The sequence below is a fragment of the Balaenoptera borealis genome (assembly GCF_965194805.1).
Source record: "Balaenoptera borealis genome assembly, chromosome: 3".
NCBI lineage: Eukaryota > Metazoa > Chordata > Mammalia > Artiodactyla > Balaenopteridae > Balaenoptera > Balaenoptera borealis.
The window spans coordinates 76,786,497-76,813,598 of NC_138866.1; the positions used below are offsets into that span (position 1 = coordinate 76,786,497).

Below are 27,102 nucleotides of genomic sequence, written 5' to 3' on the forward strand. Positions count from 1 at the left end.
AACAGCTAAGACAAAAAACCCGACAACAATATAATAAAATGAAAGACTCGTTAAATAAACGAGGACCTAAAGACAGAGGGGGCATATTAAGTTCTGAGAAGAAGTGCAGGGGCTGATACAGAAAGGACAACCCTGGGACACGGTAGTAGTGAAGTGAATGAGCTTCAGGACCAAAGAAAGAACCCAGTGAGCAGCAGCTTCTCCCCTCCCACGGCAAAGTCGCGTGTATGGGGAACAAATCACCGGATCCAAGGAACACACACTGTCAGAGCACAAAGAAGCAAAGGCTATACACTTCCGAAGAAGGAGAATTATGACCCAAGGATTTTATACCACGGAAACTGTTCACATATAAAGTCAAAGGATGATAGTCCAAAATATGCAAAGACTCAAGAGTAGGGCTCTTACAGAAGCAACTACATATGATGAATCTGGCCAACCAAGAGATAAATCAAAATAAGAGTTTTGGAATGGGAAAGTCACAGTTCAAAAGGATTGGCTACACACTGAATCATTTAAATACAAACCAAGGTAAACAACTCAAGGAACATTAGTTCTAGAATATTCCAAAATAACATGTACGTGTTATAAGGAATTACATAGCAAAAAAGGAAAGGTAGAAAGGATAGGAAGTAGCTAGAAATGTAAATGTACTAAACTTGCTCATCTTTTTTAAAGTAGAGAATTAATGATGATTTTATCTAAATGATAAATTAAAAATATGAGTTGTATGATAAAGAAATTCAGTTTTTAGCTTCATCCAACAAGACAAAGTTGCAAAGCAATATTATGATCCAACATGTGTAAAAAGGTACACATGTAGAAAACACCTGGAATGGTATACACCAAACTGTTACTAGGTGGGGTGGTCTGGGGTGACGAAAACAGCAGACTTTTAACTTTACATATGTCTGTACTGTTTGATTTTTTTTGAATAAGTATGTCTTACTTTCACAATACAAGAGAAAATAAACAAATAAAAGTCATTAATGGTGGCAGCATCACAACTCGAGGATTTTAAATCTTTATTTCCTTAGTTGCTTCATTAACTAATGGAGAGACAATACGGGCATATTTGATCTAGGGGCTTCTTCAAGCCTGGCTTTCTACCTGTGTGGAGTATAAAACACAGGCACCAATATTCACAGTGTTGTGAGTATATGAATAAAATATAAAAAGTCATATGGTCTGGTCTGACATTTCAGAGTTGACCTTTCTTTGAATTTTTTTCTTTTTTAAAAAGAGAATAATGCATAAGCTTTTCAAAAAATTGTATAAAGAAACACATACACATATAGATGTATGTATATACGCATATAGAAACTGACAGAATAAGAAAAGATATTGAGAAAATATTCACAAATGCTTAATGAAAGTAAAGATACCTTCCCTAAGTGAAATTCTGTATTAAACAGAAAAAATTTTATTAATTTTCTTGTTGATTTGGTATAAAATATGGTTATGACTTCTGTCTGCCCAGTTCCTATTAAAGGATAGAACTATTTATCTATATTTCATGTAAAACAATAAGGAAAGCTACATAACTCTAAGGAATTAAAATCATAATCAAAATAAATTAGTCATTAGTTCTCCAGTCGATTTCTTGAACTCTAGAAGCTATTTAAAAGCAGTAATTATGAAGACATAGACATTTCTTCAACATTATTTGATTATTAGCCCATGATTTCAAGTCATCAGTTCTTGAGTTCTTGAAGGAGCCCAAGTCTTGTCTTTGCTTTATTGAGAAATTGCAATTAGAATTTATGTAAGTTTCAATGTGAAATAGGGATTTACCGTTGGTTTGTTTGTAAATCATAAACTGAGGAGGCCCATGGAGCATGGATACCAAGGGGATGTTTACATTAAATAATTTTAAGCACAGATCAAATTCCTTCAGTATTGTTGACTGAAAAGGCAGAAAAGGGAAAAAAAGTCTTCCAAGGATAAGACTAAGTCTAGGGTTTGGCTAACACTGTGTTTATCTTCCTGATCTTCCCCGTGGATTTAAACAGAACCACACAACACACGGCATTTGATGGTGAAAAGCAGGCAGTCACCGAAGGCCTCCATCGCTCCAGGCAGAGTAGTGAGTAGAGCAGGAACCTAAGCACCTCAGCAAATCAGCCTGTTCAGACTCAAGACCATTGAATAGCATTTCTGCTTCCAAAGCGTGGACTTGTCTAAAACTATAGCTAATGTGACAGCCGAGAATGGTAAAGGTCCCGGGCTGTATCACACAGAAACTCATTAAACACTAAAGCAACTGCCTCACATCCCTTGAGCTTCTCAGCAAGCTTTAACCACAGGAACTCTGGAGGCTATTTGGAAACTGTGATTGTGAAAAAAGAGACATTTCTTCGACATTCTTTTGGCCACCAGCACATGATTTAGCTTGGCTATATTGCTCTTCCAGCCACATACATTCTCCAGCGATTGCCAGGGAAGTCATACATCTCAGAAGCCTCATTAACACATTTCATACTGCCGTAAACATTTCATACCCTAGGCTCCAAATCGCCAAGCCATTTCAGTGAGCATTTTGCTTTTGCTGGATTGAAAAGATGCTATTGTTGTTAAATGTTTAAACACTTACGAAACACATTCAGCCTGAATGTGTTAGCCTCTTTTGTTCGCTAATTACCTTTCAACATAGATGTTCTTTCCTGTCCCAAGGGAGTAGAGGCTGCACAGTATATGGTAGCATGAAATCTGCACGTCACCCACTGAAAAGACCAAACAAGAGCTGTCATTCCTGTTCATCAATCCCAGTGGCCCACCTCCTGCACACAGAAAGGGTCTGCAAACAGAAAACACGTGTTGGCATCACCTAAGAGCCAAAGAGCTCTCTTCCTCTCTTTTTAACAAATATAGCCCCTCTCTACTCAAATGCCAGATACTGAACTGGGAGAGGAAACACCAACAGAAAAACACCCTCCATTGAGCTATCCCAATTCCTTTGTAGGACTCCTGATACAGATCACATTGCTTCTCAGGGAAAGGAATCATTTGACCAATGAGTCCTTCCATATGGGTATTTTTTTTTCCCTCCAATAGAGGGAGACACTGTAATCAAATTTTATCCAGAGCACTGTTTCCTTCTTTTGAAAGGAAGAATGCAAGAAATCAAAGAAGTTTGAATGAGCTTTTTGTTCCTTTCTTAGGGAGATATGTACAATGTCCCTACCTCTGCAGAGACAGAGCAAAATTCCTCATGTCCACCTGTTCCAAGTTCTCTGATGGATGTTTTTCAAAAGGTAATTCAACTGTATCATGATTTTGCCATGTTTCCCAAGGGAAGGGCATGTGTCACTTAGGAACTTAATGGGCAGGCTATGTGCCTCTATTAATGTATGGAACTCACAATAAGGCTGGAACCAATTTAACATAAAGAGAACTAATTTAATTTTTTATTTTTCAACAAGGAAGTGCATTGTGTCCATGACACAGAATAGTGAGTTTGAATGTTCCCCTACCTCTCCCCCTAACCCCATGGAAATAAGTGATTTTCATTGTTGAAGGCTATGGAAGACACAGCCTGGGCTACTGACAACTGGTTAAACTAATTAAATCATGTGCCACCATTTAAAGTGTGAAACTGAAGCTTGGTGGCAGTAAAAGAGGGCTGGACATGGTACTAAATGCAAACTAAAAGAAAAGCAACCAACTACAGTCTTCTTCTGGAGGCTTAGACAATGAAATGTTAGCAGCTTCTCTTTGCTCCTGGTATCCAATGAATAAATTAAAGCTTCTTTACAGGAAAATTGGTGCCTGGGAGCAACCTATATCTCTTGCTGGATTTCTCAGATAACCTTTTCAAATTAAGTGAGAACACAATGGCTGAGAGCTAAACCAGTGGGTGGAAAATTCTGGTCCTGAAAAACAGTGGGAAAAGATGAAATATTATATACTCAAATTTGGGGATTTCTTCCCCTCCAAGAGTCTGTTACTTCATTTTTAAATCTAAGAAGGAAAAAGTGTGGAAGAGTTATCTCTACTCTGTCCTCAAGGTCAGCCTAAGGGAATGAGCCACACACTTGCTATTGATCTGTGGCCAGATGCACATGAATCCATGACAGACAGCAGGCTGACTCACAGAGTAAATCCACCCCGAACTGATGATGAGACACATGCTCAAAGATGGACGTCAGGATGGGGAGCAGAGCCACCGTGGTGTAGTTAATATTCTGAGAAACGCCTTTAATCTGCGTTCTGGAATGGGTAAACTTGCCGAGCTTCAGGTTTTCTGAAGTCTTCTCTAAGTCTTCAGCTGCATTTTCAAAGAATGCTCGTAACCCGGCCTTCACCAGCTCTGAGCCTGACTTCATGACTGTCCTGTAAGCAAACAATGTTCAAAACCAGAAGCATAATCTGAACTTTTTGCCAACCCCCTTCTTGAGACTGGTGACTTGCAGTGCAACCTGGGCAGACATTTGACACCCCACTCACCTGGAAGACACCGAGTCAGGAGAAATGGAGAGAGTGGTTATTAGCATCCAAAAAGAAACTGGGATCCACAAACCCAAAGGTCGGGCGGCGGGGGTGGGGGGTGGGTGGGAGTGGGGCGGGGGTGGGGGGTGGGGGTGGGGGGCGGGGGGGTGGGGTGGGGGTGGTGGGGGGCAGCAACTGGAAGGCATGCTTGATTTGAGGGAATGACTGCTCAACTCTTAGGAAATGGCAGGACGACTTAGAAAGAAACTGATGTTGGTCACCTGCTATCTATATAATATTGCAGCAGGCTACATTCTTCTGGAAATATCTAATTTAAAGGAGGGAGAGGGGAGCTTTTCTTGCAGCTCCACATGGGCTCAGCAACTTTCATAAGGACTAGTTAGAAATATTAGCTCTCCTGTGATGTATGACCTCTTAGAGAGAGAGAACAGAGAATTAAATCAACTGAAGCTTAGATTTCTACCAGTTTTCAGGGATGTCCTAGCTTGGAGAAGGGGAGTGGAGAAGAGCCAGCCCCTTTTAAAACAGACAGCTTAATCAGACCACTGAAAAAAATATGTGGGAATGGAGATTAGCTATGGGTACCTGGGGCTTTCCCTTAAAACTATTTTATAAAACTTAGAACTGGAACAAAACCTACAAGTCATCTATTATTTTCCATGTTTCTACATCTTATTCACAAGATTATGACAGGCTTGCTATAAGGACAGATGCTTTTTATCTACAGCATTTTCATGATAATCATCCAGCCAATCAGAAAAATAAAAACAAGGAAATAGAGTCAGTGAGGCTTGCTGTAAGTATTTATGAACCATCCTCCTCAGGTTTTCTCAGGAATGACTATTAAAAAAAAAAAAAATGCAGGTCGGTACGTTTAAGAAAGAGGACTCTCTCTTAAGGCATTTTGCACGCTTTTGGGAATAAAGATTCCTCGTCCCAATTGCATTCCTGGGATGCTTTGGTCTGGGCCTGAAAATGTTGTGCTGTCTTAACATCTCCACAACATGTTTGTTTCTCTCTGACACTTGAAAATCCCCTTTAACTACCCTTAACTTTTTTTAAAAAAAACATTCTTAGTTTGTAGAGGATTTTCATCATCTGGCCACTCTTTTAGGTTGGTGCCTCTCTTCTGCGTTGGGTTTTGGGATGTGTGTTCTCCTCTCAACTTTGACAAGGGCCCTGCTTAATGAGTGTGCTAAAGAAAACTCCCTGTCAGTTATTTGCACTGCTTCTCTTTTTTATCTCATCAAATAATTTATGTTTATACTACCAGAATATACACACACACACACACACACACACATACACATATATGTATGTATGTGAAAGAAAAGGAAGACTTCCTTTCTTGTTCAGCCATCTTTCCTATCAGACCCTCAGGTCATGGGCTCGAATCTATCTTTTGTCTTTGATCTTCTGGTAATCACATCCCTTCCTTGGCCATTTTGAATTCAGAGTGCTATGGGTCCCCTCTCCCAGGATTCTTATGGCATTGCCACCCATCAGGCAGCTCTTCCTTTTTCTTTTTTTGTGGAGAATTAGATACGAAGTGGTACTTTGCCACGTTACATATTTTATCTTCTGAAAGACGAACTTCTCAGTAAGAGAAGACAAGAATTGATCAAATGCTCAGCTTTCGGTATCTACCATGACAGTGGCTCTCCATCATGTGAGCTGAGAAACAGAGTGTGCTAATGTCATGGTGGGATCCATCTTTCCCCCATCTTCCCTTTTCTCCCCAGCTCCTGCATAACGGTGACACATCTCCTCTTCAGTACAATAAGAAGCAAGGAGAGAGGGTCACAGAGGGAGTCCTGAGAAACTACTGGAGAATTCTGGGCACACTTACCTTGTGTCAAGTGTCTGAGCTAAGATGTGAAGACAGCTCACCATTGTAGTAGCATCGTTCCCTAAAATCAGAAATATCCCCTGTGACTCCCCAAAGCATTCAGCCTGGCATTTAAACACAATCTTCTCAATTCGCATAAACAGCCCAGCTTTATTAACCACCAACACACAAAGCGCCAGGCCTCCGTTCGGGGCCAAAGCATTTATCTCTGGCCTGACACATCGCTTTATGATGGAAGTTAGAGGCAGGGCTTAAAGCATTCATTAAAGATTCATTCATAAATCTGAGCTGTTCAAGGGGGAGAGAGGGGTTTATCATACTTCAGACCAACTTTCTATGGCAAATTTAGGTGACACCTTAGTCCTCAGGCTCAGCTTGTCTGCAGGAGCCACAGATGAAGGCAAAACACAAGTTCAGGATAATTACAGAGGGTGAAGCCTTTAGCAATACTTCTCTTACCGAAGAGGGAAATCCTATGTCGAACAAGAGCAGCGAGTTTGCAGAACAGGCTGAAGCAGAAAAGAATGAAAGTCAGAAAGGGACAGAGATTCAAGGGAGACTCATTTGTACCCCACCCCTTGGCCCCTGTGCAGTAAAACAAAGTGCCTAGTACAGCACCCCGGGAAGATGCACTGTGTTCCCCTCAAAGAATCCTCTGGACCACACTAGGACAACATGTGGTTCCCACTGTCTTGTTGGAGAATCACGAGGGGTACCTTGCAGGCAGAAAACAATCCTTCTGCAACAAGTACTATGTTTTGCAATGACCCACCTGTTGCAAACCACCTCTTGCTAGAGCGTACTATATGTTGAAAGGTTCATTTGTATAACATTCATGGATAAACGAGGATTCTGGAAGGAAGCATGAGTTTTCCATTACTGCAGTAGATTGCAAGCCCTTTTTGTAGTCTTCACTCTGGGGAACAGGGTGTGAGGCCTTAGTTGGAGGTGGGCAAGATGGTGGGATTGGAAGAAAGTTAAAGGTTCAGGTATGGGCAATACTGTGCTGAACCAGAAACATTTCAAGAAATGGCTTTTCTCTGACATCTCCATTAGCCTATAGGCCTGACTGGGTTGCTGTCCTATCTGTGTCTTTGAAGCTAGGAAATCCCATCTGCTACGCTTTTGTGTTTTTTGACCCTATTCCATGCTTTCACCCATACTGTCTACCATGGAACCCCTTGGAGTCCAGTTGTGTCTTACTGTTTTACTTTCCACAGTGCCTAATAGAGGGCTTTGTGCAGTTAGCAAAGAGCCCGTAGATGTTTCTGAACACGCTCCTGAGAGCCCCTGTCTAGGGGCACTATGGCCATCATTTGACCTGCATTGCTGAAGTTCTCGGGAGGAGATTCCTTAGAACGCTGACATTACGTGACATTGGCACAGCTAGGTAAGAACTTAGCAATCCCTTCAGAAAGCTGTCCTTCCTGGTGGAACAGAAAGAGGGGAAGTAAAATAAAATCACCTGGTACAGGCCATGGGATGCCAAGGTGAGACCTAGCTGAAGTCCTTCCCAAGATCTTCTTAGAAGTCATGGGCGTCTTGCCCCACACAGGGCAAACGTCTTTAGGAGACAGCTCAAATAGAGAAGAAATCCATCCAAGTGTTGGTGGGGATGAACACTTATTCACCTCTAAATGGTTTTCAATGAATACATTGACCCTTTCTGGGCTATCTACTGGACACCACAGCCAAAGTCTCTCCTGGTTAGTCATTTGTTTTTGCAGTGGAAAAAAGTTGGAAACACTGGCCTAGAGCTTAAGAGAGCTCAGAATAAGTTAACAGAAATTTGGCAGCCAGCGAGTGTGAAATTAAATATGAACTGCTGCTTCTTTTCTCTTCCCCGGATGTTTGTTTTTTTTTCAGAGTTATGCATCTGATGAAAACTCATGGAGTTGGCGGAGATCCTGGAGGAATATGAGTTTCTGTGGCTCTGCCAGGACTCGCTGGGCTGTCGTGGTGAATTCACCTCATCCCGCTCTGCGTTTTAGCTTTCTTGTCTGTAGTCAGCGACTAATCACATGACCCTTTTAGTCTGTAGAATTAGGGGCTGATAAACTCAGTTATTTCTGGCAAAATGCTTCAAAATGAACCCGCTCTGTATAAATACAAAATAACATTTTTCTAACTAAAGCAGATCCTTGGGTTGTTTGATCCTAATATAAACGTGGCTCCCCTTGCTGTCAGAAGTGCTTTCTCAGGCATGTCAAGGCCGGGGTCTGAAATTTCCAAAGGCCCTTTTTTGTTGCCTGTGGGACCCACGATTCAAGCAGAAGCACTGTCCTTCACCCAGAGTTATGAGGGGCCAGAGTCCCCAGGCGCCTCTCTCTCATCTCAGAATTTCAAGGCGATAAATTAAAGAGATCCCAGGGGAGAGATTCCGGAAAGCACTGGTAAATTGCATCAGATGCAGAAGAGGTGGGGTATGGGTGAAGGCTGGGAACAAAAGGGGTCTGGAAAAGTGAGCATGTTCAGTGCCGATACAGCCACTTCTATGGGAGGGCGGCGGGCACACTGATGGATCGGAAAGCTATTTGCAAGGCTGATCAGCGAGCTCCAGCTTGTATTCCAGCTGTGACAAGTGGTGCCTGGCTGAACAAATGTTACATTTCCATGAATTAATACCCTAAGAAAAATAGATGAAGAGAACAGACACACCTGCCCTCTGTTGGCTTATCTGAGTATCTCACTTGGCTCCTCATTTCCTTAACTTCTTACAAAAAACACTGGTGTGTCATGAAAATATCTAGCAAATCTTGGGTCAGTAACTGATTCTAAGTGTATCTCATTTTGACATCATGCGTTCCTCCCTGCTTAACAAATATTAATATAAGAAGTAATTACAGTGTAGAGAAAATGGCACTCGATCTGGATAGAGAGGGCTAGGCTTTCATTCTTGCCCTAACTTACTACCTGGGTCACTTTAGGCACTGGAGTGAACCTGCCCAAACCTCAGTTTCCTCATCTGCAAAATGGAGATCATAACACACAGGTGGTTCTTGGAATTTAAAGCATTGTGGTGTTTCACAATGATATTTCCATAAGTGGGCAATAACTTGTGCATATGAAAAATCAAACTCACTGCTGAGCCATGCTGCGCTTGATAAATGTTAGCTAAATCCTAAGGTTGAATATCCTCCCAAAGATGGTGATATTCAACAGTTGGGCCCTTATAAAATATAAAATGCATTGTTCACCAGGGAAAGGGTTGATAGATGGATGCCAGGGAAAGGGTTGATAGACTGCCTTTATTGCAGTCCTTAACTCTTTGCAATTTAGAAGTCTAATCCATCCCTTGTCATTTGTAAATCAAATACAGAGAACCTGAGGCATAGTGGTATCCACTTGTAGCCTGATCATGAAGCACCCGCTTTGTTCTCAGCTCTGCTGAGGCATCCACGTGTCACGCCTAGTGGAATAAGAAGGGAAGCTGGTGCTTTTGATGAAAATGTGTTTCCTGTTAGGAATTTAAATTGAATCATGTCACTCTAGATTTCAAATCTCAGATCATCCACACCAGGACTTGTAAGATCTGATTCCTTAAAAAAAATTTAAGCGGGCTTCCCTAGTGGCGCAGTGGTTGAGAATCTGCCTGCCAATGCAGGGGACACGGGTTCGAGCCCTGGTCTGGGAAGATCCCACATGCCGCGGAGCAACTAGACCTGTGAGCCACAATTACTGAGCCTGCGCGTCTGGAGCCTGTGCTCCGCAACAAGAGAGGCCGCGATAGTGAGAGGCCCACGCGCCGCGATGAAGAGTGGCCCCCGCTCGCCGCAACTAGAGAAAGCCCTCGCACAGAAACGAAGACCCAGCACAGCCATAAATAAATAAATAAATTAAAAAAAAATTTAAGCTTAAAAAGCCTGAGAAGAATGAGATTGAAAACAGTATTAATCCGTTTCTTCTCAAGGTTGTGTGTTTGCTTTTCCCAAGCTTCAGAATTACCTTCTCCTTTTTCTAAATGTTATTTCAGGATAGAAGCTGACCTGAGTAATGTAAGTTTCCCCCAAGTCCTACTGATACCCCCAAACAGTGCACCTCTCTTGGTTGCCAAAATAATATACAGATAAGTGTGAATAAAGTCACTTTCAAAACCAGATGATAACCAAAACCTCTGAGCTACCAATCATCAGGCCACAGCGCATTTCTCCAAAAGATTCACCACTGAAGCCCCAGGAGTCTGGGGTTTTACATAAATCACATCAGCACTGTGACCTTCTCTTCTGTAGACTCACCTGGCCACCATTTCTTTCTCCTTATGAGAGGCGTACCCGCTGCTGCTAAGGGGCTTCAGAGGGGACGAGAGGAAGTAGAGGCGGTGATTGGTAAAGTACTGGTCAACCAGTGGGAGGAGAACCTGAAAGATCCACCAGAGATGAACTTCTAGGAGGCTGGCCAAAGCCCTTCCTCTGGTTCCTTTGAAAAAGTTCATTCTTAATGAGCAAAAAGACTCTGAACACAAAAAGACTCTGGTCCTGGAATTTCTAGGAAACTCTACCCTGTGAATCCCAGTTTCCAAAACATTTTTTTTCTTCTATGCCTGTAACCAGAGGCCTTAGAAATACGTGAAGGGATAGTGCAGGACACTGACTAAGGGCCCAAAGAAATGCACATCCTGAATCAACATTTTCATCAGTGTCCTGTAGGACACCTGCACTCAGATGTGGCTTCTTGGGCATGGCATCCAACAGAATATTTGAGGCATGGCCCAGCACCACTGGACTTGACCATCCTGTCTCTGCTTCTCAGAGCATGGCTACTCCAAAGTCTCACTTGTATTTAGTCCTCTGGGTAGGGTCATGTGGCTGAGACAGCCCACTGGCACCCAAATTCGTTCTTCCCTTCTCTCCCTTAGCAGTAGAAATCCCCGTGTTTTAGCTGGGCATGGGGTCACCCAGTTAAAGCATGCATTATACACCTCCCTTGCAGCTAGCTGAGGCTGAAATGATTAAGTTCTAGCCACTTAATAAAACAACTTTTATTAAACTTTAGAACTTTAATAAAACAACAGCTTGCCCTCCCCTCTCCTTCCCCCCTTTCTCACAGATGTGGTACAGGTGAGTCTGGACCACTGTCAGGGACCACATCTTAGGAGATGAGAGAGCATCGAGAGAGGAAGAACCCGAGTCCCTGAGTGATGGCGTGGAGCAGAGCAGGCTGCTTACCTCCTCGGACCACCCACCTGCCTCAGGACCTTTCCACAACAGAGAAGCACATGTCCATCTCATCAAAGTCATTATTGGATCTGCTTAACTTGTACCCTAAATGGTACAGATCCCAAGAAGAAGGTAAACCGGTTAAATGCAGAGAGTCACTTACTTTGGCAAAGAATTTGATCTCCTGGTCATGGGGAGACTTTTCAGTTTTCCCACTGCTGACAATGGCTTCTACAAAGACAAAAGTGACACAAAGTTGGCCAGAGCTAAAGAAAACAAAAACAAAAAGAGTCACGGCATTAAAGAAACAGAGCAGCTTTTCGTCATGAAAAGGCCACTTGATTTTACAAAATATCTAATATTTTACAAAGTACTTTATAATTGTGAGGGTTGGTTATTTCTTGTGGCAATTGTCTAGGCTTTCACTACTCTTTTCTCTACTCTATTGATAAGAAGGCAGCTTCAGAGAGGTTGAGTCATATACTCACAGGCATAAAGCAAAACGATAGAAAACTTAGAAGAGGATGAGTTATGTGAAAAATGGCAAATGATTCAATCAAACCCAGAAGGCAAACCAAAGACAAAACTGATTTTTTGTAAGTGTGTGTGTGTGGGAAATCTCAGCCACTGTGCCCTTCCCTAAACCATATGTTTAAAAGAATCATGAACAGCTACAGTATGAAAGCATCGCTCTTTGTAAAAGGAATATCTAATTCTTTTTGATATTATGAGAAGCACACATTTTTCTGATATTTCACAATGATACTTACCCAAATGGGCAATAAACTCTTGAGCAGAGTCAACATATTTCAGGATCTTCTTCAAAAACTTATAGGCAAACCTCTTTTCCATGGAGGAGGCATCCAGCCCCATGTCCTTGATACCTCTAGATTGGAAATGGGTAAACCCCAGGGAGTAACAGAGATAACAATGTGACTTTGGTGCACAAGCAATTTTCTCCACGTCAGCTCTGCTTTCCAAATGTTGATGGCTATTCTGGCTTAGCGGCCTGACTCATCATTTGACTCATTTCCCCTTGCACTTGAAACCTGCCTCTATGAGCATGCAACACCTGAGCTACAATAATTTCTGAAAAGAGTTTTCAGAAAGATCTTTGTCATTCATTCAACAAATACTGAGCTGGGGATAAATCAGAGATGCAAACAAGAATCCCTGTGCTCATGGAACTTATGTGCTTGCTATAAACAGGTACAAACGCTACATAAAACGAAATATAAATTATCTGGGGACTTCCTTGGTGGTGCAGTGGTTAAGAATCTGCCTGCCAATGCAGGAGAAACAGGTTCAAGCCCTGGTCCGGGAAGATCCCACATGCCGCGGAGCAACTAAGCCCACGAGCCACAACTACTGAAGCCCGCGCGCCTAGAGCCCGTGCTCCGCGACAAGAGAAGCCACCGCAATGAGAAGCCTGCACACCGCAACGAAGAGTAGCCCCTGCTCGCCACAACTAGAGAAAGCCTGCATGCAGCAACGAAGACTCAACGCAGCCAAAAATAAAATAAATAAAATAAATACATTTTAAAAAATTATCTGGAATGCTGTAAGTTAATAAGTTTTGTGGAAAAAAGAAAAACTAAAGCAAGATGAAAGGGCCCAAGAGTGCCTGAAGTGGGGTTGAGTAGACTGTCGTGTTAAAACAGTGCTGGGCTTATTGGAAGGATGACACTGGAGTATAGGCTTGAAGGAGGTGAGGCATAGAGACATCAGGGGAGAGAGCTTTCCAGGCATAGGGAGCGGGGGTGCAAAGGTCCTGAGTGGGAGCATGCATGCTGAGTTGAGGCCAGTGTGGAGGGATGGAAGTGAGCAGGCAGTCAGAGGGGCGTGGGGTGGGCAGTGGAGTCAACCATCAGGATGCCGTGGGCCGTCCTTAGCATTTTGCTTTTGCTTTGACATGGGAAGCTATTGAACGTTTTGAATAGAGGAAACAACATGATATGACTCACATTGTAACAGAATTACTCTAGTTGCTAGGATTAAAATGGACTGAGGGCAAGGATTGAAACAGGGGGCCCAGGAAGGAAGCCCTTTCAGCAATGGCAATGACAGCACGAAGGGTGAGAAGTGGTCAGATTCTGGGTATTTTAAGGGGAGAACCATCAGGATTTCCTAAAGGATTGGATGTGGGTTCAGGGAAAAAGAGAGGAGTCAAGGCTTTTGGCTTGAGCATTGGGAAGAACAGGCTGTCATCAAGTGATGGGGAAGTTGAGGATGGAGCAGGTCTGAGGCATGGGTAGCAGGAACCGAGGGTTTCTCCTTGGTGACAGGGACGTTACCGCCTTATCGGTACATCCAAGTGCCCCCCACAGGCTCTGGCTCAGGGTAAACCGCTATAAGGGTATGTTTGCTGAATTCAGTGATCTTTTTCCTTTCCCCCCCTATCTCCTTGATTCCCTTCTTACAGTAAAGAGGAATTTTTCACTTCTGTGAGCAAGTTATTTATTGGCAAATCACAGTCTGCATGCATCTTGGTGTTAAGAACAGGATTAAAATGACGATGGGAGTCTTTCTCAAATGCTTCCCCAGAGGTTGTCTCCTGCTGCCTGACCTTTCCCACTCAACAATACAGCAAATAGGTTTTGTTATTTTTTCATATGAGCTACAATAGAAATATGTGTATAGATTTTTATTCAGGTTTCTGTCATTCAGTGGCAAAAATTCTGTAGGAAACTAAAAGAAGAAACAGCAGCTGGCTCAGTAGACATTTCTTTCTGGAGGAATGGCTTATTGAGGTGGGGACACTACCTTGTTTTTCGTTCTACAAAGGACACAGCAAGCATAGCCCATCACCAACACCTGACCAGCGGGGAAAATAGGTTCTACCTTTAAGACTTAAGCAGCAGCCCAGACCATCCTCCCCTAAAACATTTGTCTAGATGATTCTGACAAACATAAGTTTGAGATAAAGTCTTAGGAAATCATGATTCATTCAGTCTCTCCAGTGGAGTTGCCATCTTTGTTCAAAGGTTGTTGATGTCACTCATCTTCCCTATTGTTATTATGGCATTTCATTAAATAACACATAAAATAAAAAAACACAAGTGTGAAGAGAACTGGTGATTCTGTGAGAATTAAGCTGCATATTTTGCAAAGACCTGCGATTGTTAAGTTTCCAAATACAGAGTTTTTGAATTAGGTGTGAGTGAGACAACCGTAAAAGATAGGGAGGAGGGCTTCCCTGGTGGCGCAGTGGTTGAGAGTCTGCCTGCCAATGCAGGGGACACGGGTTCGAGCCCTGGTCTGGGAAGATACCACATGCCACGGAGCAACTGGGCCCGTGAGCCACAATTACTGAGCCTGCGCGTCTGGAGCCTGTGCTCCGCAACAAGAGAGGCCGCGATAGTGAGAGGCCCGCGCACCGCGATGAAGAGTGGACCCCGCTCGCTGCAACTGGAGAAAGCCCTCGCACAGAAACGAAGACCCAACACAGCCAAAAGTAAATTAAAAAAAAAAAAAAAAAAAAAAAAAGATAGGGAGGAAATTGAAAAAACAAAAAGAAACCCAGAATACTGCATTTACATTGTTTTGTATGTACCTTAATTCTCTTAACTGTACCTTAACTGCTCTTTAGCCCAATTCCAAGAGCTTTGAGGATGCACTGTGGATGTGGTTTACAATTCCAATCAATAAAACAACCAACAAAGATGAGATCTGGGGGCCTATGGTACAAGATTTGTGAATGAATGCATGTGTGTTTGTTTTAATTAAAATTAAATGTTTAAGGTACAGATGTATAATTTGTCACGATTCTTTGCTGTAACTGATGTTTAGAAATTGATATTGACCAGTCTTATTTATGTCAGAAGAGAGGGATTCATGCTCCAGAATAAACATCTATTCATTTCAAAAGACTCAACCGCTATCCTTACTGTGATCTGCTTTGCAGGCAGGTGATCAACTAACTATCTAGAGCGCGAGAGACCACACAAGCCTGCCCCTGCCCTGCTAACATCACCCGGAAGACGACTTACCTAGAAACCACAACGCCGTTCACTTGGAGGAACTTAAACAGGTCCTGTGCCTTCTCCCGGTCCCTGAACTTTTCCTTGGCAGTCAAGGTGTCATATGGTACCAAAAGAGGGTGACTGCCGCCACCTGGGGTCAGTAAAGTGAGAGATGACAAAATAGGTGGCTCTTCCTTTGCACTTCTGGGAAAACACACCTGCCCCCCAGCTCACCTTCTGCGGGAGATGCTGTGAACCTAGCTCACCTTTGCTCTCCAGCTCCAGCTTCTTCTTCTTGGCCCAGATATTGTGATAGTTCTCAGCTACCACCTCCACCATCCCCTGTGTCCCACCAGGGAGACGACAGTCAGAGAGAAAGCAAGCAAGAAAAATGGGTTCATATCTGCCCTGCTATTTCAGGCAGCCTCAGGAACAGAACACCACCAAATGCTAATGGCACATTGCTGAGTGTCTCCCATCATTAATTAGTCTGTGCTTATGCACCTCATTAGTTTTATATCTTCCCGTACACACAGAAAACAATTTCTAATTCTGTCCTTTTCTGGTAACTTATTATCTTGGCAGTTTGACGCATTTCTGAGAAACACACATTTCCATTGGAAACTGCATTCTGGTGGCACTTCATTTGTCACAGGAGTTGAGTATTTTACTCCTGACCTGAGATAGGCAGCTGGGAGTGGGGGTCATGCAAAACTCTAGGATCCCCGAAAGCCTTTAGCTTAGCAAACTAAAAATAATCACATGTTGGAGAAAACTGCTGCACATAAGATTTCTCAAATAGAGTGCATCTTTATAAGGTTCATAAAATAGTGACCTGGAATGAAGGGTGTACTTTGGAAAGAAACTTTCTTTAAGGTCGAAAGCGTTGGTCTGATGGACTCTCTGAGGAGTAACGGCCTCAGGCTGGAGCCGGTCACGGTCACCGACATGTGCACAGGGGAGGAATGGGGGTGAGGAAGCTTAAGGCTTTAATTTCATCCTCTTGGGTGTTAAGTCCCTAAATCCTACAATGATGACTTGTCTGTACCACCAAGGGCAACTCGAGTGAATCCACCACGGGATACACGATTGTCCTCAAGGTTGGGGGGTCCGGTGTGAGCAGTCCAGCACCCCAACCCAGGGGTCACCTCGTACGTTTTCTCCTAGTTGTTAATAGCTTTGTTACTAGTTATCTCTCCTGGCTGTTATAAGTTCTGTTTTGGGTTTTCATACAGTAATTTGCTGTTTGATCTCCCTTTTATTGAGTCATGACCTGCTATGACGTCTCTGGAAGAAGCGCAAAGCCTCACCTTCTTGGACTGTTGGCTAATTCTGCTGAGACTGTGTCAGATGAGTGGCCTCTGCTCGTTGTGGCCCTCTCTAATTTTGTAATTTCAGCGGTGATATATTTTAGGCATTCTTCCCCTTCGCCCCTTTTTGAAAAACTCTTTGGAGGGTAATATGTCCTGCACTTGAGGGGTTTTAGAAAGTCGGTTACGCTGTTCTGAAAGTATCAACACTGACCTGGAGCTCTCTGGAGAGCACAACGTTGGAGAGATCCAGGGGTGCAGGGCTGTAGCTGTTGCCCTAGGAAAGCAAAGGCAGAATCACTGGGTTTCCCGTTACTTGCCTTACTCTTATCAGCATCCCTGACTTCAGTGGCCAAAGATATGTCCCAAAAGATTCCCAGGGCTCATGGGTGGTGGGCCTCATCTCTGATACCCTGGGGATAGCTTTCCCAGATTCTCCATGGGTTCTACTGGCCTAGTGTTGGCCTCTGGGCGTGATGGTCATACCTGGCTGGCCTGGGACATGCTTCGAAGCTTCTCATTTTCCCGCTGTTGAAATAGGGCTTCTCCCTCTTTGGTCCTCTCTACCGTCCAGCCCACAGCCAGCATGGTTTTCAGGGACTCTCTGGCAGGCCAGCGATAAATTTCCTTCTCCTGGAAGAACATTGGAGCAGAAGAGCTGTGCAGGGCACGCCCCAGCACTGTGGCTGGCTTGTCTCCCGGAAGAGACGTCCTCCCACAGTGGAAGGGGGCTAAATGGCTCCAGCTTCCTCTCACTGGGTCAGAATACCCTCTGCAGCATCCCGTCTGAAACACGTCGTCCGTCTTTCTGAGGTTTTTAAGTATAGGACCCCACAGTCTCCTGCTTTTAGAGGGAATGTGCCAGACATATCCACAGTTTGTGGAGAAAGCAGAGCAAGAACAGGAGAATGACTTCTTCCCTCCCCCCACCCCCCAGCGCTGCCACCTCTGCCTCCTCTGTGCCCCGCCCACTGCACAAGTGTCGCCTGCCCTGGACCCACCCCTTTCTCTCCAGAGTGACTTCTGTTCTCTGGTAGGTACTTAAGAGGGGACATGTCAAAATGCATTTGCACAAAGCTCTCCTCGGAGCATGGGAAATAGACTTTCTTAGATTTAGAATTCTCTTTTGAGCCATGCACAATTTTATAACTGGTCAATATGCACATAAAGATACACATGTCATCCTTTACCTGTGACACTAGGTCTAAAGCCTACAAGGAACTCTTACTGATCGCAAGATAGGAATTCAGAGTTGAGTTGAACCAAATTTCATAATTTAAAAAAAACACAAACAAACCAAGAGACCTGTCCACGTTTCCCTGGGGACTCTCTTCTCTATTCTTTTTATCCGTCATGATTGGAAGTCCTTTCTATCTGAATTTTCTCCAACAATGCAAGTCCCGCCCCCCGTCCCCTGCAACAATCTAACAGAAGCCCTTCCTAGTTCAGTTACAAGTGAACCACAAATGCATTTTGGCCCAGCCTCTAAGTGCTGACTGGTGCTTCTCTCTCCAATGGGCTTTCAGAACCAAATAGCAGAATGGGAGGCTGGGTTCTCAGAAACCAGTCCTGAGGCTGTGGCCCACGGGCCAGCTCCTGAGGAGTCTGCCAAGTCCTGGCAAGTCTCTAAGGAACAGGACGGTGAATGTGCCCTCAACTCCTCTGCCATCTGATATAATTCCCAGGGAAGGGAAATTAGCATGGCCTGGTCCTTACCTTCTCTGTTAATGTCTTGAAAGGCCTGATCAATGGATGGGTCTTCACATTTTCATCCAGGGAAATTCCATATTTCCATCCATTCTGACTCTGTAGAAATGTTCTCAGTTCAAATATCCTTGGCACCCAGAGAGCCCCGCTAGGTGACCCACATCCCAGCTTCAATTTTCACTGAACAAATAGAATAATGGAATGTGACAGAGCTTGGAAATTTCCCTCCGAAATGTCTAACTGATCCTTTCGGGCTGTCAGGCTCTCTGCCCCCTGAATTTTGAACCCTGCTCCTTTGTTTCTTCTCGTTTTAGTTGCTGTCCCCTCCACTTACTCGCTTGTGTTTCAGGCCCACTACAGACAGAAGTATGCTTCAAAAGACCTGAGAACAATGCTTTTCAGAACAATGTGTCACAATCACAGGCAAGGACAGACGTCAAGGCTGAAGGCTTGTGAGTATTGGACCTACTGGCCACGGCTCGGAGGAGGCTGATTGGGTTTGCACCCTTTGCCCGCCAACCCCAGAGCAAAGCTGTAGCAAGGCATGTTTCTAGAATCATAGAGGTTTAAGAATTTCAGAAGTCATGCAACAAACATTGGTTGAATGCCTATGACAGTAGGTGCCAAACTCTGTCCCAGGCATGGTGGATACAGAAATAAATAAGGCTCTGTTTTCCATAACCTCACAGCCCAAAGACTTCTGGCTGCTCTGTCTCAGCCTCTGCCAATGTCCCCTTGTTAATGTGGCTGTTTCTCAAGTTTCTGTCCCTTCTCAAGGAACACTGTCCCTGGGGGATATAATCTAGGCCCATGGTCCCTAAGTGGATGAATCCCAAATCAGCATTTCCAGCCCAGATCTCTCTCCTAACTTCCATACCTATTTAAGCTCTGCTTGGATGGCCATAGGTACCTCTCAACAGGTCTGAAACAGCACCTGGAATTTCACTTCTCTAAATGGCTCTTCCTCTCAGGTTCCCTGTATCTCCGTGAACAGCACCAGCTTACATTCACTTTTCAAGCCAGAAATGTGGGAATCTTCCTTCTCTGCACTCTCTCATGTGTGTTCAACCTCCCAGACCTATATTGGTCTGCCCCTCCTTCACTTTCCTGCCAGCGCTTTAGCTCAGGCCACCATCAGCTGTCACCTGGATTACTGCAACGGCTTCCTATGCGGTCTCCCTGTCTCCAGTCTTGCCGTCTCTCACGGATTCCATTTTCTACACCACTGTCAAGTGATTTTTATAAAATACCCTGCTCAGGGCACTCTGCTGCTTTAAAAATTTCTGATTCCCAGCTGCCATCATGGTAAAAATCCAAATTCTTTCTGGCTTCTACTGCTGCAGTGAAGATCGTGTTGGCCCTCTAGGCTCATGTCCTGCCCTTCTTCCCCTGCCCTACTCTGTGACCCCAGTGTGTTGAACCAAGCTCCCCTAAAGCCACCACACTCTCTTGCTTCTCGGGGTCTGCACCCGCTGCTTCCAGGGCCTGCAGTGCACTTGCTCCCCTGTGCCTGAACAATGGCCCCTCATTCATCACCCCCTGTAGGTGTCAGCAGCTCGAGGAAGCATTCCCGGACCCTCCCTATTGGGCTGGGGTCTCTTCCTGTGTGCTCTCACCCCGTGCCCATCACAGCACGGCACAACCTGTATAATGGCTGCTTTACTTGGTTTCTCCCACCGATTGTGGGGTCCTTGAGGGCAGGGGAAAATATTCTTTTCCTGTCAGATTATCAACGCCCACCTGGCAAGGGTGAGCAAACTTGAAGCTTCCAGGCTAGTGGATGAGAGTGATTCATCAAATACCGTGCCAGTAAATGCATAGTTGGTAACTGGTATATATAAATGTATAACTGCTGCAAATCCAACTATATAAGACTGCTATAAAAATACTGGGAAGGAAAAGAGCAAGGTGCTAAGAGGGCCTATAACTGAGAAATCTGGGAAAGAGGCGTCCTAGGAATTCACACTTGGACAGATTTTGAAGGAGGAATTGGTGAATGGTGTTTTCACACGTGTGAGTGCAGATGGGTACCTGGCTCAGACAGGGGGCAGATTCAGGCATATGCAGAGTGTGTGTGTGTGTGTGTGTGTGTGTGTGTTTATGCGCATGTGTGTGTGTGTGCTTGAGAGAGAGAGAGAGAACGAGCCTAAATGAAGGGGATATGGCTGGAGGGCAGAGGGTGAAGGGAGAGATGAGGCTAGAGATGGTAGCAGAGACCAGATGAAGCAGGGCCTATCAGGCCATCTTAAGGAGTTGGACGTTTATATGAAAAGAGTTGGAAGTTATTAAGGGATTTTAACAAGGAGAAGGGGCTGGGTTGGAGAACATGACCCATTTGGGAGAATCTGACCAAATTTGCATACAGAAACTACCACTTGCCTGCAGCGTGAAGAACAGACTGGAGAAAGTGCACGTGGGCAGACTAGTTAGAAGGTTATCACATCGTCTGGGTGAAAGATGAGAGCAGCTTAGACTAAAACCAAGGCATGGGCACAGAGAGAACCATTCAAGTTCGAAAGCGACTAAGGAGGTAAAAGGCACATGGCTTAGGGATGGATTGGATATTGCGATGGATTCACGTGTTGTCATCGGCTGCTTTTGTGCTACACCAGCAGAGATGAGTAGTTGCAGTGGAGACTGTCCGGCCCACAAAGCCTAAAATGTTTACTCTCTGGCCCTTTATAGAAAAAGCATGCCAACCTCTGCTCTAGAATCATGAGTATTAGCCCATTCTACAGATACAACGATTGGCGTCATCATGAGCTCTAAACAGGGGTTCAGGAAAGAATCAGAGCAGAGGCTGAGCCAGGGCTTCAAGCTGCCCCTCATCCAGGGTGCATCCAGGCAGGTGGTTTCTGCGGCCTTGCTGTGGAGATAGGTCCACCGTTACGGGCTGTAAGCTGCAGCTGGGCAAAGGCCCAGTGCTTAACTGGCTGCCCACAGGACTCCGAGATGTCTTTGGCATTCCTCCCCATGTGCCTGCCAGCATTAAAGGGCTGACAGAGCAATTAAACCTATTAGCAGCCTGACCTCATGTGGTGAAGAATTTTAAACACCAGCTGGACAGGCTTACTAATAAGGGAGGGTCTGGAAGTTCCAGCACTGCCCACCACAGGAAGCCGTGTGTCCTCCCTAGAATAAAATTCAGCTTGCTGGCAAAATGCAAGGGTAAATCTTTCCATTCAATTTTCCCTTTTCCGACACTACATTCAAAGGAAACATTTAATAAAAGCCTCCGGCCCCACGTTAAGCCTTTATGTCAAACACACGCAAGCATGTGCTTGGGCGCCGACTCCAGGAAACGCAACGTGAAGAGAGACATTAACACTCCCAGAAGCGATCGTTTTCTTGAGAGACACAAAAAGCCGCGTCAGCAACTGCCCCCGCCCATTTCTCCGATCTCCACCAACCCTGGGAAATCGCCGCTCAGAAATAATGAATGCCGCTGGCATGGCGAGTCTGTCACTTAAGACAAGTCAGGCAGACTCCCAGGACTGGACCCTTTCATGTTCTTGGGCTGTTGTGTTGTTTTGTTTTTTTCCCCTGACAATTGTCGGTTGGATGATGATCCCTACCTTATCACAGGCCCATTTATCATGTGAGTGCTCAGCATACTTGGTGACGATGTATTCCAACTTTTCAGGCAAGGAGAAACTGTGAAATGAGGGGAAAAATAAAATTACAACCTCCCCAAGCACTTCAGTCACATGTGCCGAAAAGATGGCCAGAGCTAACAATCGGCCATCGGAAGTTGCATGTGATCAACCAGCTAACCCCAAATTTGAAGTTGGACCCCAGACGCAGTGACCTTCCTGAGCTCCAGGCATATCCAGGACCAGGTCACAGACACACCCATGGCTAATCAGAGGGCGTCTCTGCAGCAGCCTCTGCTTCACAGGTGGCCTCCCTCCAGCTGCTCTGGGTTCCCTTGGCTCCTAAGAACCACTTTGGCTCCTGGGCCAGACCTGTCCGGGTTAGACCGTGAGAATCCCTTCATCCAAAGACACTGTCCTGCCATCTCACAACTCTGATCTGTGGATGGCAGAAGTGGGTAGCTACAGGACCAAATGATACAAAATAGTGCTTGTCTACATTTTGGGGTCTGGTGATTCATGTTTAAATACTAGAATCATGGCAACCCAGTAGACACACCTGTCACTTCTGTTAGCCCTGCAGCTTTTGCCCCTTCTGTTGGCAATACGCCTCCGCTTCGCTTTAAGGAATAAGTCTTCCTGACTTGCGTGCAGTCTTATGTGAACTGTCTCTGAGGATTGGCTCTGACGAGGCCAGTCAGACTCACTCTTCCTGGAATTTGAATCTATTTTTTTTTTTTGGCTGCACTGCATGGCTTGTAGGAGCTCAGTTCCCCAACCAGGGATTGAACCTGGGCCACAGCAGTGAAAGCACTGACTCTTAACCACTAGACCACCAGGGAACTTGCAATGTGAATCCTGAGTTGAGTGAGACCAGGACAGCAAACTCTTCAGGGTGACTCATCTAATGTGGACACCTGGAGAATGTCCATCTGGTCACTCTGCCTTAGTTCCGGCCCTTGCTGAGGCCTGCTTAGTCAGCCTTTCACTAGGTTTTAATAATGACCCCACATCCTTGCAATAAGGCCCTTTTCTGTTTAAGTTTTGGTCACAGTTTCCATTATTCACAGTACTCAAAGAGCCATACTGATGTCAGAGGTCTATTTGAAGAAATCAGGACTCTCAAAAAAACACCGAATGAGTCATCATCAGCACACCATTGCTAGAGTACCACATTGTCTCATGATGTTTATAAAAGCGTCCAAGTGATCACACCTTTTGTCCGCCTTCAGCACACCTACGTTTTCATAGGGCCAAGTTCTCCAAATCAATACCTGCCTTCCCTTTAGCCTTAGCTTGAAGGCTCACCACACCCGTTACCTCTTCCTTACAGCAGGTTCAATTCTGTTTCCCACCATCCGCTCAGCTCAAGGCTCTGCTGATGGAATACGTATTTAATTTTCCCAAAGATGAATTTTATATGTTATCACAAGCTGACAGCTCCGGGGAAGGGCTCAGGCTATGGCTCTCATCTGAGAACTACTGCCATAAAACATAAGTCCAAGGGGCTCACAGGGCATGCCTTCTTTTCCCTGCTTATTCTACAGCAGTTTTGGAGCTTTTCATTGAAATTGCAGCTGGAGATGAAGCCTGTATGCCCCATGACCCATAATCATAATTGGGGCCATACTGCCAAAGTCAAAATTGAGCAGATCTTGTCTAATACTTTGTCCGTGGCCTAATCATCACCAGTGAGGAATGCTGGAGAATCAGGGGGAGAAATGAAAAAGCGCTACTGTAGAGCTTTTCCAAAGATCCAACATCCGTTGGCAAAGAGCAGGTCCAGTGGCTCAAATAAGGACCCCATGTTGTTCTGCCCTCACCCCCTGAAGTCCTGCTGGAGCTCAGCTGAGTGTTATTTATGGAGATGTTTTGATGTATGATGTTATTAGTACTATACAGGCCTAATTCACAAAGAGCAAAGATTTCGTCAAAAAACTCATTAATAAATTAATTGCATCATTTGTCAGGGTTCTTGTGGTGCCTCAGGTGACATATGTGGAGAGCATCTACCTCTTATAATAAATAAACCAACCCCACCCTCCAAAAAAATAGCCCAGAATATAATAATACGGCATATAATCAGATATGGATGGATTAATCTTTCAGGAGGTGAGGACAAAATCTAGCACCTAATGTGACTCGTAGTGTCAAGGGACATGATAAACCATGTTGGCAGGAGGGAAGGGAGGGAAGCTTAAATTTCTGGCTACCTTCTGAAAGAGAAACACTGGCCACGGGGCAAAATCTAGGACCAGCTTAGAGATGATTCTGGACTCACTTCATGGTGTTGATAGGCTTCGGGTCAAAGTTGCCATCTGCGTCCACTGAGATCTGTTTCTCCAATGTGGCTGAGATTCTGGTATCTACATAGTCTGGTGGCAAGGCCCCAGCTATAGCACTGAGACAGGGCAGGGCCATTCGGAAAAGATCTGGGTCATACCTCTGTGAGGAAAGACAAAGACCACGTTAGCACACACAACAAAACCATAGCCCGCCAGGCAGAACCACTTACCGATTAGCTGGGAAGAAAAAAAAAAAAACACGTGCATTTGCCCAGGTTAACCAAAACGGGGAACATGTAAGGCCTGTAATACATTCTGGTGGAAACTGAGGTATCCTTGTCACAGAAAAGTGACAATCTGTAAAGCCTTCAAGTCACCGTTTGCTGTAGGTTGAGAAACCTTAAATCAAGGTTTAAATCAATATCTCCTAACTAGTTAATTGCAGGAATATCTAAAGGTTAAAGTGGTTCTCACTAGGCCAACAGAGTCTACAAACTTGTCGGCCATAGATGGTTATAGAAAGTGGCCCAGCCTGTGCCTAGGGAGGGCACAGCAGCTTTTCTGGCTCCCTCGGTAGCTGATGCGGGTCATATGCTGACACCATCAGCAGACTGCTCTGTACCACAGACATTCTCTCCTGAACCCGGCCAGGAAGGAATCTCAGTTAAAGCATGTCAGGTGAGGGACAACCTTTGATCTGCTTGTACTAGACCAAAGGAAGGTAGGAGGGAAGATCATGTAAGTGTAGGTAAACACCAGACTGCAGCTGTACACCTGCTCCAGACTTCTGTATGAAAACCCGAAAAACTTCTCATGTTCTACCTTTAAAGCTGGTGACCTGTCTATGGCCCTACCATCCTGAATGTTCCCGATCTTGTCTAAAGCTGGTGACATCACAAATCTAAATCTGGGGTAAGGGAGGGGGAGGCAGGTGTGAGGCTGCCTACAGGTCGGGGCTGTAATCCAATCAGACCGCATAGGAAGGCTTGGGATTCAGAGGCCCGCATCCTCCCTCAAGCTCCTTCTCCTCAGTGGCTGGGAATCACCTCGCCTGAATGGCGTAAGGTCTCCTGGGAACCCCACGTCCCTGCATCAGGGCAGACGCTAGGACTTCTCTAGGCTTGGACTTGGTGAAGGCCAGCTAACCGGGGCCCCACAACATAGCAGGGAAGGAATGGGGGTGGGGTAAGTCATTAATACTGGAACCAGGAAATATCTCCGTGATTCACTCTGGAAGTTGCCCTTCCATATATTAGCTTTGTGAGTCTGGCAAGTCATCAACTGCTCTTTCTCTCACCTGTCAAAGGAGGGTCGGGCTAGCTCCTACTTGAGAGAGTTGGGGTAATGAATGCGATCCGCTTGTGAAGTGCCTGGCACAGTTCTGGGCACATGGTAGATAGAGGCTGACTAGGTATCAGCTATTCTTACGTGCAGGCGGTTGTATCACCGAATGGGCAAGCCCCCTTCTTTGTTCAGGAAGCACTGCCATTACCTTATGGGCAAGGGAGTCAAGAATCCCCCAGAAGAGCTTCTCTGTCAGATGCAGCTCATCTTCCACAGCCAGACCGTAGCTCCCCCAGCCTGACGGCAGACAGTAATACTTCCAGCACTGTTCGTAGTGATTTGTCAGAAGCTGGGAGGTTGAGAACAGATGTGCACCAGTGCGGTGGGGCAGAGATGATCCACAGGTATCAACAGCACACAGGGGAGAAGAAAACAGCACACACCCGTCAGGAGAGTGAAACCAACAATGGAAACAGTTCGGTTATCTACAGAGAGGCCCCCAAACGCCACTGGCAACGGTCTGCTCTTGTGCCTAAGGAGCTCCAGCCTGAACGGAATCTACCTGATTAATTCTTGTGCCTCCTAACTCGTCCCTTGCATTTCCTGGAAAATGGAGAGGAACTGTGTCTCCTCCTACTGAGAAAACGCTACCCTCCGGAAGTAGTCACCGTGTGCTTTTCCAGGCAGTCAGGGATGGGGAGAATTTCTTCTGAGATCTTTGCTTATAATAAATCTGGGAGATCCTGGTAATGCTGACATGGGGAGGGGAGGGTGGGGACTAGGCTGTGGGTCTGCAGATTTTATCAGCGTTGATTACTGCCCCTGGCTTCCCTGCCTTTCGCTTGAGCCTTCTGATGGTCCAGCCATGTTGCAGCAGTTCCCCACATGGCCAATAGAGGGCACACGTACACTGCCAATGGTCCCATCTCAGCCGGCGGGATCCACATCCTCCAAGAAAAATCCCTCTGATCTAAGGGGTAAAGGTGAGCTTATTGAGGGCTATCGATGATGTTTCTTTGGGAGCCAGAATCCAGCTGACGGCACAGGTCTGCCAAGGAAGCAATGCCAGGTTGAACTGTAAAAACTGTGGTTTTTAGCTAAAGGATTTTTTGGGTTGAAAACTGGGAGTGTTAGGGTTAGATAGAAGAATGAGCCCATGGAGGACTGTGGAATCTCTGACATCATACAAGCTGTCTTCTGCCTGGTGTGGAGAAAGAGGATGAACTAAAGGCTTCTGGGAATTCTGTTTATCCCGGTAAAATGCTTCTTGAAATCCTTGCTTGAACTATTGATATTTCTGAAAAGAGGGAAAAGTTCTGTTGAAATCACTGGGCTGGCCACTGCTGACCCTTTTGAATATGCTAATATGGCAGGTGCCTCAGAGGTAAAAGATGAAAAACACTGCCCTCTGTGTGGGGGCTGATTCTGGTGTCCTTCTACCCAGGCCCAGATGCTCCCTATACCAGCAACGAAATGTTGGTAATTTGTGAGAAAATCAGGAATCAGG

At 45.1% G+C, this 27,102-nt stretch overlaps 1 protein-coding gene across 6 annotated transcripts in view; it reads right to left on the reverse strand.

Annotated features, from left to right (window-relative positions):
* The window catches only part of RYR3 (ryanodine receptor 3), a 551,623-nt gene that overhangs the window by 85,077 nt on the left and 439,444 nt on the right, over positions 1-27,102 (reverse strand). For all 6 annotated transcript variants that reach the window (XM_082384899.1, XM_082384900.1, XM_082384898.1 and 3 more), the window contains 15 exons: positions 25,804-25,944; positions 24,308-24,471; positions 22,009-22,087; positions 18,443-18,532; positions 17,213-17,359; positions 16,941-17,003; positions 15,683-15,758; positions 15,444-15,567; positions 12,225-12,340; positions 11,618-11,685; positions 10,534-10,655; positions 6,758-6,807; positions 6,299-6,359; positions 4,094-4,332; positions 2,642-2,723 (listed from right to left, as the gene is read on the reverse strand). In XM_082384899.1, coding sequence (XP_082241025.1) covers positions 2,642-2,723; positions 4,094-4,332; positions 6,299-6,359; positions 6,758-6,807; positions 10,534-10,655; positions 11,618-11,685; positions 12,225-12,340; positions 15,444-15,567; positions 15,683-15,758; positions 16,941-17,003; positions 17,213-17,359; positions 18,443-18,532; positions 22,009-22,087; positions 24,308-24,471; positions 25,804-25,944 — 1,622 coding nt within the window. The remainder of the gene's footprint in view (positions 1-2,641; positions 2,724-4,093; positions 4,333-6,298; positions 6,360-6,757; positions 6,808-10,533; positions 10,656-11,617; positions 11,686-12,224; positions 12,341-15,443; positions 15,568-15,682; positions 15,759-16,940; positions 17,004-17,212; positions 17,360-18,442; positions 18,533-22,008; positions 22,088-24,307; positions 24,472-25,803; positions 25,945-27,102) is intronic.